The sequence below is a fragment of the Glycine max genome, chromosome 14 (genome assembly GCF_000004515.6).
Source record: "Glycine max cultivar Williams 82 chromosome 14, Glycine_max_v4.0, whole genome shotgun sequence".
In the NCBI taxonomy this organism is placed as follows: domain Eukaryota; kingdom Viridiplantae; phylum Streptophyta; class Magnoliopsida; order Fabales; family Fabaceae; genus Glycine; species Glycine max.
This window is the reverse complement of record NC_038250.2, coordinates 7172264-7189044: the sequence shown is the minus strand read 5'-3', so window position 1 is coordinate 7189044 and position 16781 is coordinate 7172264. Positions and strand designations below refer to the sequence as shown.

Below are 16781 nucleotides of genomic sequence, written 5' to 3'. Positions count from 1 at the left end.
TGTACTAGAAATAAAGGATAGTGGTTCCAAACCAACCCGAATTAGCTACGTCAATTCTCAAAGAATTCCATTCACCACAAATTGGAGGGCATTCTAGAGTAGCCTGCACCAAGGCTCGGATTGCAAGTCTATTTTATTGGCCTACTATGGCGAAGTACATTAAGTTGGTTGTGTCCCAACACTTGGTGTGCCAACAAGCTAAATCTTCTAATGCCTTACTTGCTGGCCTCTTGCAACCATTGCCGATATCGACACAGATTTGGGAGGATGTGGCCATGGATTTTATCGTCCGTTGCCGATAGTGCCTGGGTTCACTGTTATTATGGTCGTGGTGGACCGTCTCTCAAAATATAGTCATTTCCCCCTCTAAGAGTTGATTACAACAACCTCATTGTCACAAAAACCTTTATTTAGATGGTAGTCAAACAACATGGTTTTCCAAAAACTATAGTATCTAATAGGGATAAGATTTTTACAAGCAAAATTTGGAGACATTTGTTTCGACTAAATGGGACAACCCTTGCCATGAGCTCAGTCTACCATCCCCAATCCGATGGGTAATCAGAGGCCCTAAATAAATGCTTGGAATTGTATTTGCATTGCTTTACTTCGAATAACCCAAAACACTAGTTGAAGTTGTTGCCTTGAGCTGAGTTTTGGTACAATATTTCTCATCACAACAACATTGGCATGACACCTTTCAAGGTTGTTTATGGTCATGATCCCCCAACTTTGATCTGCTATCAGATGACTACAATGGACCCACCAAACTTGCAAGAAATGCTACAGTTGTGGGACACGATACTAGTTCAGCTCAAGGCCAATTTGAATAGGGTCCAACAGTTTATGAAAAAGCATGCATACCAGAATAGGCTACCATTGGAATTTCAAATTGGGGGCATGGTATCGATGAAACTTCAACCTTATCGCCAGTATTCGGTGGCTTTGCGTAAAAACCATAAACTTGGTCTCCATTACTTTGGCCCTTTTCTGGTGTTAGAAAAAATTGGTACAGTAGCCTATAAACTCTTGTTACCTCCTATGGAAAAAATACATCCAGTGTTTCACATTTCATTACTGAAACATTGCAAAGGCAATCATACAACCTCGTTTGTTCCATTACCATTATTGTCAGTTGAACAAGCACTACTACAAAAGCTTGAATTTACGACGCGCCATTTACGACGGTTCTCAAGAACTGATTTAGAATATGGCGCGGTGGCAATTTTGTAAATAAGGAAACAAAAATTTGTTTTTACGTCGTACATTCTAAGATGGTTATAAATAACCGTCTTAGAATGGGTGTTGGTGGCAATGTTGTAATTACTATAAATTAAGACAACATCGGTTTTTATCCTAAGATTGTCTTTGTATAACATAATAACCTAAGGCGCTTCTACTCCTGGCCCTCACCCATTCTCTGAGCCATCGTGTTTTCCTGAGCCATTCTCTCCCCACCTCACGCAGATTTTGTCCCTCAACCTCAACTATCAATTAAGACAAAGCTTGTTCCTTAGCCATTCCTCAACCTCATGCGCACTCTGAACTCAGTGAATCACACCACACAACACAGACAATATCTCAGTCTCAATCTCAGGTACGTATTTTTCTTATCTTTCTTCTTTCTTTTCTCTCCAACACCTTAATTGCATTCATTCGCACTTTGTCTACACTTATTCTTCGAAATTAGCCTCTGCTTCGTTGAAACCCTTTTCTCTTAGTTTGCGAAAATCATTTTCACTTTTTTTTTCGCACACGCTCAACCAAGTAAACCCTAATTACTTACTCGCATAAAGTATTGGGTATAGTCAGTTATGAACTCCTACAAGTTGCTGCTGCTTCATTTAGATTTCCTTGTCTTTTATTTTGCACGCGTTGCTGTTAGGTTTTGTAGGCATCAATAGGTTGCACGTTTGGAATTGGATGGTAATGTATGCAATATTTTCTCAGCTATGATAGTTTTTCAATAAAATTATGTGTCATATTAATTAGATTTGTGCTCTGGATTCCTTTTTTTTCCGTGTACTATCAAAACTTGTGTGTTGTTTTCTTCTTGAGATAATCTTTGAAAGTTGATATGGAAGCCCCTGTTTATTGCCAATAAATTATTGATTGTTCTATTGGGATGGGGGGAAATTGAGTGAAACTAATTAGGCCTTAGAACTAAGCTGAATTGAACCACGTATACCCTAATCCTTTAAAGTCTGTTGTTTCTACTCCAATTTTTTATAGGCACTGCTCGATACTGTTTATTTGTTACTTGTGCAGTTCGATGATTTTTTATTTGAAATGCCTTAACTGAATTCTGTTTTTATCTGTTTATTTCCCTGGTCTTTTTTTAGAAAAGGAAGATTTAAAACCTACAACATATTTGTTTGCATCATGTGAGTAGTGTTAGATTTTAAAGTTGTTGATGTTTGCCTACAGGTCATTGCTCATAACTTAGTTGCGCTTTGCTTTCTATTTTCACTTGACTGCAGTTGAACAAATCTATACTCACATCACAGGTGAGTAGCATATTTAATTTTGATTTTGAAACGTGATTTCTTTTGATCATTTTATTTCTTTTCTGTGTTTAGGTCCTTGTGGAAAGTGAATTTGATTTAATGTAGTCAGAGGAAGTGAAACCTTTTGACAAGAAAAAGAAAAAAATGAGAACCTCAAGAGAGAAAATGTTTAGAAATATTGCCATAGTGGGAAAGAAGCTCTTGGGAAATTAAAAAGGGTCATTGGACATATGGCTAAAATAAGGGTTTTTGAAATATTATAATGCTAAAACTTTCTTTCTAAACCTAGTGAGCAATGTAGGCATAGAACTCCCAATCCCATAAAGTTCCACTTCTCAAAACAATTTCCATTGTCCCGACCCTATAGTACTAAGGGGGAACTATAATCATAAGTTCAAGTGCTCTGCTTTTTCTTTCTATTAATGCAACAGAGGTTATGCATTATGTTTATTAAGTAATCAATTATAATGTGCATGCAGGGTGATTTTATCTTTGTATTGGGTTTGGGTGGTGGGTAGCATAATAATTTTCCAAATTATCTAAATTTTAGTTTGTATTAAAGTATTAAAGAACTTTCTAAAGTTTTTACTTGTTTTTGTTTATAGGTTGCTTCCTATGAGTTTACCACCTTAACTTGCATCCCAGGTGTGATCACATATCGTGGAGCTAAAATCCAGGTATCTCCACATAAACATATTATATGTTGATAAATTTATCACCTTACTGTGCAAAAGATATTCTGCTTGTGGGTTGATAAGCTTGGGATGCCTAAAGCTGAATTTAGTTGTACCTTTTTCTGATAATAGTTGAGAGAAGATTAAATGATATGTGAATGTTGCCTCTCTATATTAGTAGCCTCTGACTATAAGCTGCATGTGTGCTCGGGTCTAAGGAACATTGGCATAGGTTTTGGCAAATTTTATATTTCATCCTCTCACTGTTCATATTTCATGTATTAGTAAGTAGAGTTGTTTGTGTTGGTTGTTGGACCATAATAAAGTGACACTGACACCTAGAGAATCTAGGGCTACACTTGGTTAATCTAAGACTAGGTAATAAAAAGAAAATACTTCATTCATTTCATAACCTTCTTACAACTGAAAAGGCTCCCTTTATAAGGCAAAGCTCCCAACAGGCTATAAAGCAGAACCATACAGATAACAGATAAAAGTAAATCGCATTCTAATTGAAAATTCTAATAATTGGCAAAGTCAGTCATCTAGGATGGTCTGCGTGCATGTTTGGATACCAAGTAATTTGAATGAAGAACCAAAGTGCATGTTTGGATACCAAGCAAAATCAATTCTAGCCCCAAAAATCATGGTGAATAATTGAAAATTGAAAAGCAACAAAGAGTTGCATTGGTGTGACTGAAAAAATAAGCAAGGTGCAGTGACCGCACCGCCTACTCGAACACACACTCAGTCATTATTAATTTATAGAAGAAAGTTTTCTTTTACCAAATAGAATGATAGTTGTAGTTTGTTGCCAAGTGTTTCACTGTTATATTCTTCTTATAAGTTATAACTTGTTTTCATTAATTTTTATAACACTTTATAAAATACATTAAATAAAACATAAATACGTTCAATGTCTTAAAAACATATAAAACATTTAATACTTTTCTTTCAGTAAGAGGATATTAAATAATATTGTAAAAAAAATATAGTTATTCTTTTACCTTTATCCTGTATAAATTTTTTTAGCATGCTCATGCAGCTTTAAATCTACTAAAATTTCCAGACTCATCCATGTTTCTAATTGCTAATTTGAATAAACAAACCTTTGAAATAACCATTCATAGTATGAATCATCGATGTTAGTATCCCATTTGTCAATTTTATAAAGGTTACATGTGACCGAGAAAGTAAAGAGATCCTTATCAAGCATTTTGGCATATGTATGCCCATTGACAGTAGAAACTTCTTTTTAAAAATAAAAAAAACTGACAGTAAGAATTTAGTCCTATACCTTATCACAAATTATTTGTTAAGGCAATCTCTTGTTATACCATAGATCAAACATAGAAGTGAAAAGAATAAAACGAAAATTTAGGCATGGGAATTACCAATCAACTCATAGGTTCATTGAATAAAAGTACAACAAAAAAATCTGATGTAAACCAGTTTGTCATGTGATGTGGTAGTTACCACTTGCCTGCTTCAATGTAAAACGGCAAATTGACAAAGACTTCAAGAAGGATCAGCCAAATGTTTCATTCAAACTAGTACATGCCATTATACACACAACCAACAACAATATACAAAATAAATAGTTTTTTTTTTTAGATGGAGAAGGGGTACAAAAAAGAATTTCACACAAAAACTAGAATCTAAACATGATCAGTAGCTCAGAGGATGTGTTGCCATAACAACCTTGGACCAAAGGGGTCCTTGGCCAATTGTAACTCAATCAAGTAATCATGTAAATTGCCTAGCAGATGTTGTAGGCTCTCTTCTCTTGGCACTTTTCTTCATCATGTCAGCCCAACTAGCCACCTGTTTGATGAAGTGTTTGAACTTTTCAGAAATGAACTAGTGTGTGATATATTGGCGCTTGAATTTGTGATGCTACACCTGTTGGCTTTCTTGTTTGCATCTGAAGTAATTTAACCAAAAAATGAGTTTTTTTTTTGTTATTATTATATTGATGTCGATGTTACGGTTGAGTTTTGGATACATGACTGTTTATGTGTTCTTAAAGTGCAAGGTTACCGTAATACTATCTTTGTTTTTAGACCTGAACCTGAAATCAAACCAATAAGGCCTCAAGGTTGTTGGTGGATTGGTTTAACCATAGGTTACCCAAGGCTTTTGGCTTCAAATTTGGTTCTTATAACATTAATAATAATGTAATACATGGAATTGCACATCACAGGAAGATTTGTTGCTATTCTTATTCTTAAGAAGCTTAACCACAGTGTTGAAAATAAAATGAAATTTTTTGGTTTGATATTGATGGTAATTTGTTATGGCTCTTAACAGTTGCAAAAGAAGTGACTGTGAATCCAAATACAAATCTGAATGGGTTATCTTCAATTTGGTTGACATGGTGTTAGGCAGATCCTTAGATTTAGAGATCCTTAGTACCCATGTGGTAAGGAAAAATTGAGAAAATTGAAAACTTTTTAGGACTACTATAGCAAATTTAGGTTCATAGAGATGTAATTAACTGTAGCACCTTTCCTACATCAAATGTGTTTGTATGAGAATTTGGCTGCATAATTTTAAATTTCTTCTAATGTTTTTCTTTTTCTGTCTTGAATTTCTTCAATTTCTTACCAAAAATGCAAAAATGATTGTTCAACATCGAATTAGTGGAATAAAATATAAGGTTGTGGTTTTACATAAGTTACACTGAAAGTCTATTTATTATATGACTGGGAAAAACCCTTAAATATCATTGGCACCGATGAGTAACTTTCAAGAATATTGAAACAAAACTTGGATATATTTTTAGTGAGTTCATTTTTTCCATTTGATACAATGCATGAGCCATCAAGAGATTAAAATATCCACTGGATGCATTTAGTTTCTTCTAGAATGAAAATCTAGTAGAAATTTGTGTCAGATTTTATGCTCCTCATCCTTATGGCCCCAATGTCAAACTCTGGAAGATTGAAACAATTTACATCAAGAATATAATTGCATTAATTGGTTGCTTATTTAGTTACTGAATATAATTTAGAGCTTCTAACTTGCATTAATTTTAGAGCTTCGACAGACTTATTAATTCTCTTGCATCATTTTCATTTGTTAGTCTATGCTTGAAGAAGTTGAACAAATGTGTGATTTTGTTCATATTCTTTTTTTAAAATCATAAAATGTCAAAATAAAATTAGGACAAATCATATTCATATTGTAAAACTAATTCAAGAACAATCCCTACCTTGTGAAAGATATTCATTTTTGTTTCAAAATTTTGATTCCAATGTGTTATAGTTGCAGAACAAAGTTACATTATTATTTAATTATGTATTGTCATGTTATTTAATAATTTAGTCTAATCTAATGATTTGCATTATCATACTTATTGTGAGTTATCAATATATAAAAGTAGAGATAATGGATAAAAATTAAATTATTAATTTTATATAAACATACGTCTTTTTATTTTTCACGAGATAAAGACATACTTAATTTTCAATATTAGTTAATTAATATTGAAGGGAAAAAAAGGAACTAATGAAGGAAGCTTGCAATGCACTTATAAACTTTTTTCTTTGGCTATTGCTTTGGTGGAATTACTATTCCCTTAATCGTATGATTGGGGATTTGATTTCCAAATCTATGTATATGAAAAAGTATTATTTGAAAGATACTTCTTTAATAGATTTAATGTTTCTCGAGAAATTAGTTATTAATCTCTAATAAAGATATATTTTTTTTATTTATAAAAAAATACTACTGCGGGCACCACTTGAAAAGTTAGAGTCAAATCATAACTCCTTTAGAAGTGGAGCATAAGCATAATAGTAATAAAGTCCCAACCATTGGTGTTCTTGGGCTCCTACCTCAAGTACCTCCTTGAAGGACTTCTTCCCACACTTTCCTACATGTGATAACGAATATATAGGAATAGTGGACCAACCTATTCTATTTTCTTTCTTCTTCTCTGGAAGATTGAAACAATTTACATCAAGAATATAATTGCATTAATTGGTTGCTTATTTAGTTACTGAATATAATTTTAGAGCTTCTAACTTGCATTAATTTTAGAGCTTCGACAGACTTATTAATTCTCTTGCATCATTTTCATTTGTTAGTCTATGCTTGAATAAGTTGATTTTTACAAGTGTGTTTGCATATAACTTGGCCTAATATTAGACACTTTTGTTGCTTACATTTTTGCACTTGTGTCTACTATGCAACCGCATGAATTGGACACTTAAATACTCGTAGCAACCACAATTGCAACGCAAATTTTAAAGCTTGAGAGACAAATTTTTCCTGAATCACATGTTTGTCGTTACATGGATGGTATTGAACTAATTTAAAATGATGTATTATTGTATTGTAATAGATATAATTATAAATATTGATTTTTTCACACTTGTTGTAGTCAAAAATCATTTTAAATATTGAAAATCATTATTATAATTTTGGTTCCCATCAAATTAAAAAAAAAAATTAAAAAAGGCAAAAAAAAAGTCATTGCAATACCAAAAAAAAGGCAAAAAAAAAGCCAATACAATACCAAAAAATAATTTTAAAAAAGGCAATACTATGACGATTATTATATAACCGTCTTAGTATATTGCACTTACTATGCCGGTTACTAGACAACCGGCGTAAAAAAGATTAAAAAAAAATGACAATACTACGACGGTTATTGTATAACCGTCTTAGTATATTGCATTTATTACGCCGGTTATTTCACAACCGGCGTAAAAAACCATTTTTGCATGTCATGTACAACGACGGTTTATCACCAACTGTTGTAAAAAATCTTATTTACAACGACGGTTGATATACCCGTCTTTAAAATACTTGCACCTTCTATGACGGCGGCTGTTACGACGGTTCAAAACCGTCCTTTAAAAAGTCGTATTTGCATTAGTGTTAAGCTTTTAGTTGTCTATGTTTGACAAGCAGTAGCTAGCTTTTTTTTAAAGGATATATAAAGTAATATTTTTTAAAATACTAATTTTTAGATGTTTATATTTTATTTCCTCTATTATAGTATTTATTAAAAAATTATTACCTTTTTTTTACATAAATTAGACTTTTATTATTATTCCTTTATTTTCTTTTTCACACTATCTGTTTTAGATTATTACTCTATTTATATTATTTATTATATTATTTTAATATTATACTTCAAAATATTTTAAATAAAACAAAAATATTTGTAAGCAATAACTAAAATTAATTTTTTTACAATGATAAAATTAAAAAAAAATAAACGCTATTACACATGTTTGTTATAAGTTTCGAAAAATTATTCTCATGTATTGTTGAGCACTGAGAATGTTGTAATTTCATTTTTTTAATACGTTTTCCTATATTTTTATTCTCATGAAGAAAGATGAAAACCTGATATTTTCATCAGAATATGAAAAGTTATTCTCGAAAAATGCATGTAACTTCCAATTTTACTTATTTGAATTGTTTTAAATTTTAAAAAAATTCTAAGAATATTAAAATCTAACCAACATATTTTGAAATATACCTAGAAATAATACTCCCATAAACCATATTCTTGGGAATATGATTCTTAAAAATACAATAAAATTTAGTGAAACAAACAAACTTAACATAAAAAATATGATAAAAAAATACCTTAAAAATTAGTTAGTTTGACTTATATTTAACTTTAGGAGTAGTATGTGTTAATTTATTTTATTTTAATTTTATTAAAAATATTTTACAATATAGGATTAGTAGTATAATGCATAATATGAAAACTATAATAACTGAAACTAAGAAATGCAATTAAAGTAATTGATCTAAAGATAAAAAATTTATGAGACTTTAAAATTAATTTTAAAAATTAAAATTATTCAAAATATATTTATCAATAAAATAAAAAAATTATATAAATATTATATAAACATATCCATATTTATCATTTTACATTTAACAATTACTACAACAAATGATTTTGTTAGATATTTATATTAACAATCTTTTAGCATTCGTCTACTAGCTGGAAACATATTTTTTGTTTTTCAATTACTTTTGCTAAGCATAGTCAAAATATAAAAAAGTAAAAGTTACTTGAAATATCTTATAAAAAAGCTACAAACTATTGAAAATTAAACTTATAAGCTAACTAAAAATGTTTGTCAAAATATATTCTAATTAGAAATCAACTCAAATATAGTTTTTAAGTAATTATTGAAAATAATTAATCTTACTATACATAAATAACATATTAAATTGAAGTAAAACAAAATAATATATTAAATAATAGTATAAAAACTTTATATTTTAAGTGGATTTTAATTAAATTTATTTCTTAATAGTCTCCCAACCTCATGCTCTTGATTTTTTGTTTTTGTTTTTTTATAAAAAAAAATAGGGAGATAAAAGTCCAACCTAAGACTTGTCCGAGCTGCTTCTTTTTTTTTTAAAAAAAAAAGGAGAGAAAAATAAAACAGCAATCTAAGATATGATGTTAGACACGAAACTTTGTTTTTCTCAGAAAAGTTAAAAATTGGAAAAGATGTTAGGCACGTGGATGACCCACACAAAGAAACAGCTAGGAGAACCCAATAAGAATAATCAATTAAGGGCTAAACACCAAAAATCAACTCATTAATTATTATATAAAACCCGTTTAATAAATTCATTCTTTATAATCTCCTAACCTCAGGCTCGATACCAATGACTTGGGTTCAAGCTTTTATATATATATAAACCTCAAAGACTTGGGTGCAAGTTTCTTTTTTTTTAAAATATAACCTCACCTAACAGTGCAACCAACCTTAGAGATTATAGACACACAACTTTGTTTTTCTCGGAAAGGTTAAAAATAGGTGGAGATATATGGCACGCGGATGCCACATTTTCCTACGTACAGTATCTTAATTTTGGAGAAAAATCTTACAAACTTAACCATCCATTAAATCAAAGAGTGTCATTATAACTCAGCAACTAGTTTTGGACTGGTGACAACCTCACGTTTTGCCATAATTTTAATTAGAATTGGTAAAAGTATATATGCATATTATTACGTGTATTCCACCCGCCATTTATGTCCCAAGTCCCATCTAGGTATAAAGCCTCCATTGACCAGCAAAGACCCCATGAAAGAAGCAGCTAGGAAAATCTGCTAAGGATGATCAACTAAGGGCTAAACACCAAAAAGCAACTCATTAATTAATTATTTATATAAAACCTGTTTCTTCGCAAGCCACTGTATATTGAATATTATCATATGTTTTCTGTATATGACACCAATTGCCATTAAATAACATATTATACTTGATAATCTATGGATGTTATATTTTTTTTATTGAGTTAGAAATTATAGATATCTTTTAATCTATTAGATTAGAGATTGATCTTATATGTGATATATGATTGTTGTTGATCTAATGAAATTTTATACAATGAGAATTAAATATAAATTTTTTTGTTAAATATATTATTTTCACGCATATGAATGCAATTAGATGTTACTTACATCATCTATATGTCAATTCTTTAGTTATTATGAATGTTATATTGCTATATAATATTATAAATATGAGCTTCATGTCCTATATAAGTTTCTGTCTTAGAAGTTGACGCAATAATTCAAAAAACTATCTCGCTTTCTCACTTGACAAATTAATCCATTTCTTAAAGCAATGGCTTCCTCCGAAGAACTATTTGGTTTGAATTACCTGTTGCTGAAACCACAAGAGGCGAGTGCTGTGGATCTTGGACGCCTCTTGTTCTCTTCCAACTTGAACAATAGAGGATTCATTGAGTGCCCTCGTGAGATTGAGGCAAGAGAATTTCGACAAAGATGGCTCCTCTTCATATCCATTGTGGCGCAGAAGGTTCTCGTTGCCTCAAGAAACTCCTTGAAGAACGTTGGGGACACGTTGGAGTTGTGGCTCAATCTTTTATCAAGCAATGGAGGCTTAATAAGGCTCTTGTTCAAATTTCTAACAGGTAATTATCCATTCGATCATTTCTTTTCTCACCATTATGATCATTCATATAAGTTGACAGGTTGGGAAGGAGGGTTTTAGGATCCACGGAAGAAGGAGAGAGATCTTAATGTCGAATCTCCTTATCGAATTCTAACAAAAACTAATAAATAACATTAACTGGTAGTATAACTTCTCGATATATTTACATGTTTCAATTCTTTGGATAGAATATAACATTAATATTCAATCTGAAAGCTAATCATATACTAGTTTTTTTATTCTTCAATAATATGTATTCTATAAAAATCATTCTCATATTTTTTTCTCACAAACTCAAAGTAACAACCATTGAATAACTTAATTAAAGTTTGTTAAACAAGTGCTTACCATATTAATATTTATATATAATTAAGTTGATAAATTATCTTCATATAGGTTGTAAATTGCTTTCATAAGTATAATCATAAATACCTTATGAGTTGAAAACATATTTTATGAACATATAAGTTATTTTCAAAAGTAATTCTGTTAGTATATGATAAGTCTTTTGCATGAGAATTAATATATGATTTGTGGTGCAGGAAAGATGAAAACACCGGAAAGATCATCGGCAGCATTCTTATCCGTGGTGGGCATCACTGACACACGAGTTGACTTAGACAAAACAATTAAGGAGAATGATGCCAAGTACAAAGGGTTCCTCTCAATGATGGCTTCAAAATTAGCGTATGAGAATGAAGAATTCGTTAGTAACGCAGTGCAAAATCATTGGGATGTAAGTTCTCTAATCTCTGTATATGTATGCAATATTGGTTTGCTAGATGGAGAAAGAATTAGCGTAACTAATAAAAAAAATAGTTATATATATATTAGCGTAAATATGTAACTTTTTTTTAGTTTTGGTGATTAATTTTGATGTCTGACTCGGGTTTAATTTACATTTGTTTTCCTTTTATAATATGATTGCAGATGGAGTTTTTGGGGTCACACAGCTTCTGGAACGGTACGTAATTAAGAAGCATCCTTTGTAAATTTTGCTTAGAAGATACGAAAATTTACAGCAGATAGATAAAACATCTTTTCAGTACTGTTACTAGAAATATGTTTTGCTAAGCTGGTTTCCTGATCTGAAAATTAAACTAACAATATCGAAGTGCATAGCATCTCAACATGAAGAAAAGGAAGCACATTTATTGCATAAAATATTTGCATGCCATTTCCTCTATTATACTAAGGTTACAAAAATGGTATATCCATACATCAATTATTCTAGCTTAGTTCATACTTGTTTAAATTCATTTATTTAGTTATATATGAGCTTGAGCTTAAAGTTAGGCTCAATTTCTTAAATTAATAAAACACAAATTTTATAGACTTACCATTAATAGTCCACAAATAATTAATTTGTGTTTGAGTCTTATTTTTAAATAGATTAACAACATAAAATTTTAAATATAATTATCATCTTTTCTTACTTTTTAACAAGAAAATATATGTTAAATATATATAAGCTAATACAAAATATATTTAAAGAAATGCCATTAAAAAAAAAATAAACAAGTCATAGGCAAGCTAGTAAGTTAATTAAGTTCAAGTTCTCAAATTTTTATTCAATTCAAGATCAAACTTTAGTTTATATAAATTTGATTGTTCAAATATGTCAAGCTTGAACAACTTTTTTTTTTCTTTCTACAAGTTAAATCCAGACTCTTAATTGCATGGAATTTGAACTTGATCTGTTCAAATATAAATTCTGAAATTGGTATTACACAGTTAATAAAATTTAAACGTAAATATTAACATTATTAAGAGAGAAAAAAAAAACAATGGCAGAATGTTTACTACGGAACACAGTTAATTTCATGGATCCCTCCCTCCATTTACCAATGAATGACAAGTCACATTTTGCTTCCGACCTAACCTTTGGTTTTTTAATGGTATGCTTCCAAATTTTTTACACTGCCGTAGAATTTTAGATTATTGCAATGTGCTTTTTTTTTTTTTTTGCTTGTTTGTTTGCTTGCTTTTGAATTCATTTGTCTCGTGTCTTTAAGGAAGATGCTTCCACCACTATATAAATACGTGGCCATGGTTGCAAGTCGTTAATTTGGAGTGAATTACAAATTTCTTACAAGTTGCAACTCAGAAGTCAGGATTGAAATTTTCTCTCTTGACTTGATATATCCTAGGTTACGTAGATTTCAAACAGAGACTATCATAGTATCTTAATAAATTTTATTTTTATAATGTCTTTATTATTTATGAATGATAAAATTTTCAGAAAATTATATAAAAAAAATTATTGATGAAATATGACATAAGTGAACTTCAATAATTTTTCACCTTTTATATCACAAATCATTCATTTTAATCATTTTTCTCTTTTATATTTTTCCCCGACATCTACGTACGGGCTCACTTCTCATTAACATTCACTAGCCCTTTTTCATAAAAAAAAAATAGTGCTATTATAAAAAAACTTTTATTCTCTAAAAAAAAAAAACCTTTTAAAATTTTAACGTGTTTGTTTAAACTTTTTTTAGAAAAAAAATCTGTAAATGAAAATAGATTTTATGTTATTTTCAAAAGTTACTTTTAAAATGAATCTTTAAAAAATAATTCACCTTTTCTATAAATTCTTAAAAAAAAACACTTTTTTCTATATAATAAAAAAATCCTTGAATTTCTATCATCCTGAATACGAGTGAGCCCTTTTGGCTAGGATTTTGCTAAAAAAAATTGTGATTTCGAAATCATATATGAAATTATGAATGATGATCAACAAGACGGCCGTAGAAAAATGCTTGGCTTTAATTAATTGCGCCAATCTATACTTAAGAAGGAATTCCATTTGCTAATAAGTTTAGAAAAGACAGCCAAAAGAGAGAAATTTGGGAAGATCTCTTAGTTAAGTTTGTGATAATTTGTTTAAAAATAGTACTTTTTCCTATTTTTTTTACCATCGTCAATCTAAAATGCTGAAACAGCCTGCTTCTTTAAAATTACAATCACTCTCATCGCCATATATAAATGAAATGGCCAGCAAATTTTCGGTATGTGGATATAAAGGATCAATGAATATTAATGTGTTAAGACGTACGTTTTAATGTTTTTTTTTTCCTTTTCTTTATTTTTCTTACGCCAGCTAGCTTATACTAGTACTCACTTAAGATACCCACAAAACATTTAAAAACTTCTTTCAAATTAAGAATTGGAATCTGTTTTAAAGAAGAAAAAAAAGAATAATTATATAATTGGTTGCACATAGCCATAGCCTAGACATGTCTGACTTTTTTTCTTTTATTTAATACCACTATACATGGGACATGTTTAGTATATAAAGTAAACTTAATTTGTATAAAAGAAGAAAAATATCTGTAAAACAAAGAAATCTACACACACAAATACTCCCTTTTGGATCCATTATAATTGTCATCTAAAAAAATTTGTTCAAAATTAATTATCATCTTAATTTTTTAATATAATATTAATTATCTTTATCTACTTATATTCCTAGTGATATTAATGATATGGACTACTAAAATAAAAAATAAATTAATAATCAAAAGGTTAATTTTATAAAATTGTCATTATTTTTCATTGATTTATTGATTTTTCTTAGTATGAGTAAAATAATCTAAGATAATAATAACAATTATAATGAAATGAGAGGAGTAACAATTTGAGATATTAATCTTTATTGATTTTTCATTGATTTATTGATTTTATTGTTTGTTTTTATCTTATTTATTCCCGCAATATTTGAGATAAGTACTTAGTTAGATTCTTGGATAAAATATGTTTTCAATTACTGTATTCTCGGTAAAACTAAATTTTCTTTATGTGATGAGAGATTAAAACCACTATTTTTCTAAAATTTAAAAATAGGATCGATCGAAACTAAAGTAGAAGACTAGTATCAATTTTAAGTAAAAGTATGGGAACAAAAACCATATATGGAGATATAAGGTTGGTTAGATGGTTAAGAAAAAATATGGTGAGTTTAATCTTTTTTACTAGAAAAAAAATTAACAATTAGCATTTATGATATAAAAAAAACAAACTAAAATCATATTTTACCCTGGATTCTCCATTTTACATGTTTATCTTTTGCTTGAATGGGATTGATGGGATGCAGATTACCAAGAACTCTGGTCCACACGAGCAATCATAGTGCAAGACAGCAAGTCCGAAGCCAACTTGATTGTGGTTGCATTCAGGGGCACGGAGCCATTTGATGCGGACCAATGGAGAACAGACGTGGACATCTCCTGGTATGAGTTGCCCAATGTGGGTAGGATTCATGCTGGGTTCATGAAAGCTTTAGGTCTTCAGAAGAACAGTGGATGGCCCAAAGAGATAGATCAAAGCAGCACTAGTGGTGAGCCTCATCATTTTTATGCCTACTATACAATCAGAGAGAAGCTGAGAGCCATGTTGGAGGCAGAAGAGGATGCAAAATTCATATTGACAGGGCACAGCTTGGGAGGAGCCTTGGCAATTCTGTTTGCTGCAGTGCTCACAATGCATGAGGAGGAATGGCTGTTGGAAAAGTTAGAAGGGGTTTATACCTTTGGGCAGCCACGAGTTGGGGACAATAAGTTTGGGGAGTTCATGAAGGACAAGTTGAGAAAGTATGATGTGAGGTATATGAGGTATGTTTACTGCAATGATGTGGTGCCTAGGGTCCCTTATGATGACCAAACCCTTTTCTTTAAGCACTTTGGTTCTTGCCTCTACTTCAACAGCTTGTACCATGGGCAGGTATGAACAGTGTGAAAATAGTGTATGATTTCATATTTGTGTTTCGTTTTGTTCTCCTAATTTGTTTGGACAAAGTTATTCAGAAATACTAGGAGAAAAAAAAAATTCTATAAGTTAAAATTAACTTATAGCTCTCTCGTCTTACTTTTCTAAACGATAAAAGAATTTCTACAAATTAATCTGTTAATTTGAACTTACACAAACTCATTTCATTTTATTTTTCTTTCCTAGAAATAAGCTTACCCAAATAGCAGATATACTCTGACTGATACTTATTTATGTACTGCAATCCAGGTTCTAGAAGAGGAGCCAAACAAGAATTATTTCTCTTTGTTCTGGGTCATACCCAAGATCCTAAACGCAGTTTGGGAGCTAATTAGAGGATTTCTTATCCCATTCATAGAAGGTAGAGACTATATACAGAATTGGTTCATGACGATTTTCAGGCTTGTTGGATTGATAATTCCAGGACTACCAGCTCATCTTCCTACAGATTACGTCAATGTTACCAGATTGGGATCCTTAAACAAGTCTCTGGAGCTTCAAAACTCACAAGATTCCAAGGCTGACTGATGTCAACGCTTAACCAAAAACTAATTAATAATAATTACACACAATAACAATTCTTGTGCTCTTTTCCTTTTTTTTCCTTTCTGATATTAGAATGTTCATCGAACAATTACTTTAAAGATGTGTTTTTCTAATTGTGGCATATTCAGATTTAGATCAAATTCAAAATATCTTAAGACAAATAATGGCATGAGATAATTCCCAAGTCCACTAATCCTCTTCATTCTCTCTTGCAAATACAATAAACTGGCGTAGGACGTAGCATATTGACTTGAAAATTTGTATCAGCGAGGTAAAATTAGCAAGAGATACGAAATAAGAAACAAACATAAATCAGACAACGAACTGAACTG

At 30.5% G+C, this 16781-nt stretch overlaps 1 protein-coding gene across 1 annotated transcript; it reads left to right on the top strand.

Moving 5' to 3' along the window:
• Positions 1-10754: 10754 nt before the first annotated feature.
• Positions 10755-16781, top strand: LOC100782667 (triacylglycerol lipase OBL1). Its single transcript, XM_041009289.1, has 5 exons — positions 10755-11113; positions 11676-11869; positions 12064-12097; positions 15233-15858; positions 16153-16781. The coding sequence occupies exons 1-5, from the start codon at positions 10804-10806 to the stop codon at positions 16429-16431; spliced, it is 1443 nt and encodes a 480-aa protein (XP_040865223.1). The 5' UTR covers positions 10755-10803; the 3' UTR covers positions 16432-16781.

Coding starts and splice junctions, on each gene's coding strand:
- LOC100782667 (XM_041009289.1), top strand. CDS start 10,804: ATGGCTTCCTCCGAAGAACTATTTGGTTTGAATTACCTGTTGCTGAAA. Junction 11,870..12,063: donor CAGTGCAAAATCATTGGGAT/GTAAGTTCTCTA, acceptor ATATGATTGCAG/ATGGAGTTTTTGGGGTCACA. Junction 12,098..15,232: donor GTCACACAGCTTCTGGAACG/GTACGTAATTAA, acceptor GATGGGATGCAG/ATTACCAAGAACTCTGGTCC.